Source organism: Cynocephalus volans, chromosome 14, assembly GCF_027409185.1.
Source record: "Cynocephalus volans isolate mCynVol1 chromosome 14, mCynVol1.pri, whole genome shotgun sequence".
NCBI classification, from domain to species: Eukaryota; Metazoa; Chordata; class Mammalia; order Dermoptera; family Cynocephalidae; genus Cynocephalus; species Cynocephalus volans.
Window position 1 is genome coordinate 89,413,201 of NC_084473.1, and position 3,998 is coordinate 89,417,198.

A 3,998-nucleotide genomic window follows, 5' to 3' on the forward strand; every position below is an offset into this window, starting at 1 on the left:
GCAAGTCTTTAAATCAATGAAAATTTAATTAAGCATAAAGTTACTTTCACATTTGTCTACAACCGTAGTAAATACAGTTCTTGGCATAAAGACACAGCCCTTGGAGTTTAAAACATCCCCAACTGCAAGATAACCTAAATAAATTTCCCATTATTGTTTATGTAATAGTGGGTTAGTTAATCAAATTAAAATAATTATACAATCTAGGATAAAATAAAATGGAAATAATTTACTCACGAAATTCATATTTAAATCATCTTTATTTACAAAATAGTATCCTGAGAATTATAATTCCATTAAGCTTCAATTTGAGCAAAAATTGTAGTTACTTAAACTGAAAATGAAAGATAAGTCAAAACTATTTATGAAGAGAGACCAAAAATATCATCAGGTTTCTTGCTGTGCTTCTGGATTTCAGGAGCAGGCTCATTTGAGCACGGAATCGACCCTGAAGGGAACTCACCCCTACTTTCAGAATGTGGGGGTGGAGGTGACAATCCAGCTCCTAGAGGAACATAAGGAGGAAATCCCCTCAGTGAATAGACATTTCTCATTGCAAATGGAGGTGGTGGCTGGACAGAGAAATCCCTTGGTAGAAAATAATTTTGAGGAGCTCCATACATGCTTCCTGGAGGAGGTGGAGGAAAAGGAGGTTCTCTTCTCATGAATGGACCCCTCCTATCCACTGGAAACAATGGACCTCTGATTGCAGGAAAAGGTGGAGGAGCAAAGCCAGGGCCACTTGCTTCCCTTTCAGCAGGCACAGATGAATGAGGCACATTTACATTACCAAGGTCGTCTTTGGTATCATTTCTGCTGGATTCCGTTTGTGAGGGCTTTGGCCCATCCACTTTATCCAAAGAAGCCAGGTGAAAACTTCTCAGTTCTGCTGGGCCAGACGGTCCACCAGGATTAGGATCAAAGCCGTCTTGCCTTTGTGGAAGAAGAGCTGGATCAGAACATGGGTGGCCTGGTGGAGGAATCATCATCCTTCGGTGTTGTTCCCACGGAGGTGACAGGAACCCAGATGGAGGTGGTGGCTGCACAGGGAAATCCCTTGGGAGATAATAATTTTGAGGAGCTCCATACATGCTTCCTGGAGGAGGTGGAGGAAAAGGAGGTTCTCTTCTCATGAATGGACCCCTCCTATCCACTGGAAACAATGGACCTCTGATTGCAGGAAAAGGTGGAGGAGCAAAGCCAGGGCCACTTGCTTCCCTTTCAGCAGGCACAGATGAATGAGGCACATTTACATTACCAAGGTCGTCTTTGGTATCATTTCTGCTGGATTCCGTTTGTGAGGGCTTTGGCCCATCCACTTTATCCAAAGAAGCCAGGTTAAAACTTCTGAGCTCTGCTGGGCCAGACGGTCCACCAGGATCAGGATCAAATCCGTCTTGCCTTTGTGGAAGAAGAGCTGGATCAGAACATGGGTGGCCTGGTGGAGGGATCCTCATCCTCCGGTGCTGTTCCCACGGAGGTGACAGGTACCCACATGGTGCTCCATGAGAATCGGTTAACCTATCACAGCCCGATTCTCCTCTTTCATTGGTCATCTGGTGATCCAGAGTATTCTCTGGGCCTCTTGAGCCTCTTCCTCCTCCTCGCCCTGGAGTCAAAGGTGCGAGTCTGAGTGGAGAGAGAAAAGCTCTCGTTTCGGATGAAGGTCGACCCACTGGTGAGGCACCACATGGGGAATGCTCTCCGCCAAATGCTGTCTTTGGAACATCAACTACATATGGATCTTTTTTGAAAAGTTCAAATTTAAACTCTTTTTCAGCTAATTTTTGTCTCTTGGAAACATTTACTTTCCTTAAATACCTGAGGTGTCTTTCAGCAGTCTCAGCTGCCACCCAGCTGCCATGCGCTTCTTTCTCATAGGAAGTCATCTGCCCTTGATAAGAACGAACGCTTCTCTCCAATTCTTCTTCTGCATCTCTGGCTCTCCTTCTGTAGGTCTCCAGTTCCTCAGCTGCATGGCTCATCTTCTCTTCTACTTTGGAAAGTTTCTCCTCCTTCTCTAACCGGTCCTTTTCCTCTGCTATTAACTTCCTGTGGAGTTTCATTCCATTTTCTTGATACAGTTCAGTCATTCCTTTAAGTTTCTGCCGAAGCTTCTGATTTTCACTTTCCAACTGTGTGTTTTCTGACTGTAAAGATGCTTGTTCAGTCTGGAGATTTGTAATATGCTCTATAAGCTCTTCCTTTGTTTTATCTACTTCAGACAACTCAGTGTAAATTTGGTTTCTTTCTCCTTCTAGGGTTTTGAAAGAAGCATTTAACTTAGCAGTGTGAATCAGTTTCTTCAAAGCTCCTTCTGGCGGATCATCTAAGCGAGCACCATTTTGTGATTCGCTCTTCATCTCCAATTCCAAGTCATCAGCCATCATGTCTTCTCTAAGCACAGCAGCCCAGTCTGTCATCTTGAGCAAGCGTTCAGCCAGAGACTTGATGTGATTTTCTTTATCACTCAGAACTCGTTCTGCCTGGACTTTGGAGTTTTCAAATATTATTTTCTGTTTATTAAGTTCACTCACTTGTTCTTTCAATACTTCCGCTTCTTGTAAAAGCTGTTTCTGGCTTTCCTGAAGTTGGGAATTTTCATTCAAGGCGTCTTTTATTGCCACCTTCAGACGTTCTTCATTCATTTGAAATATTTTGCAGATTAGTTTGGCTTCAGCTACTTGTGACTGGATGGATTTCGATTCATCTTCTAGGGACTGTATCCTTTTTGAAATATCCGCCATCAATTCATCTTGCTCACAATGTTTAGATTTCTGTTCCTTTAATTCTTTTGCTAGAAAGACTATTTCATCCTCAAGTTTAGATTTGGAGCTGCTCAGCTTTTCATAGGTTGCCTCCAAGCTTTGTGCTTCTGTTGACCCCTTCTCAAAGCTGGCATCCTTCACAGCTGACTCCAAGCCTTCATACTCCTCTTGAACAACGCAAAGTTTGTCAAGTAGTTTACATTTTTCTTCAATTAGTCCAGAAAGCTTTTCAGCAAGCTTTTTCTCTCTTCTTACATAAAGCCGGCTTCTCACCGATCGAACACTTCTCCACAAAAACAAGAGAATCAAAAATCCAGTAAGAGCCGCACATGTCACCAGTTCCCACGGAAAACCAGGGCCCGGTCTCAGGTCTTCAGGCAATGCTGCCACAGTCCTGCACAGCTTTCCCAGGACCAACCCCAAGTACGGCTGAGGGGCAGCCCCGGGCACCTCCATGGCGCCGAGGCTGCTCCGGCTGTGGCCACAGTAGCCACGGCCTGGCCGGGCCACCACCAGCAGCTGAGACAGCTCTGCGTTCTGTCGGGAACGCGAACCGGCCCCGGCGACAGCAGCAGACACAGCGCAGCCGGCCTTGAGGGGAGCCGGGGAGCACTGGCGCCCACCGGCCTCAAGCGTCCCCCACCGCGCACCATGGTAACCAGGCCCCTTTGTGACGTCACTTCCGCCACGCGGTTCCGGAGCCTGCCCCGCGCCAGCCTGTGACACACGCTGTCCTAGCCACCCCCACCTCGGCTTGGTTTTGGCCGGGCCACCGCTGGATTTGAATCCATGTTTATAATGATCAAATCTGGGTAATCAGCATACTCATCACTCAAATATTTGTCATTTCTTTGTGCTGGGAAAATTCAAAATCCTCTCTTTTAGCTATTTGAAATTATCTAATAAATGCGTGCTGACTCTAGCCACCTTACAAAGCTGTAGATCAGTACAAATAGTTCCTCCTGTCCAGCTGCAACTTTGTATCTGTAACCTCTGCCTTTCCCCTCCTCGCCCTACCCTTCCCAGCCTCTAGTGACCACTATTCTGCTACTTCTAGGAGATCAACTTTTCCTTTGGCAATTTTTTAAAGGAAATTTTGCGATTTTAATTTCTTTCAGAGGAGCATCCTTCCTTAGATATCTGCCAAGGAACAAAAGTGTTTTCTTTGGACTAACTTTGCCAAAATAGCCGTAGAATGTGGCAATGGGAAGAGGCCTGAGACACTCTGGG

The 3,998-nt window shown here is 45.6% G+C and overlaps 1 protein-coding gene across 1 annotated transcript; it reads right to left on the reverse strand.

Moving 5' to 3' along the window:
- Nucleotides 1-387: 387 nt before the first annotated feature.
- LOC134363392 (melanoma inhibitory activity protein 2-like) lies at nt 388-3,224 on the reverse strand. Its single transcript, XM_063078993.1, is given in 4 exon segments — nt 388-413; nt 416-1,040; nt 1,503-1,597; nt 1,709-3,224. Coding segments are annotated over 4 exon segments (2,262 nt in total).
- Between the last annotated feature and the right edge of the window lie 774 nt (nt 3,225-3,998).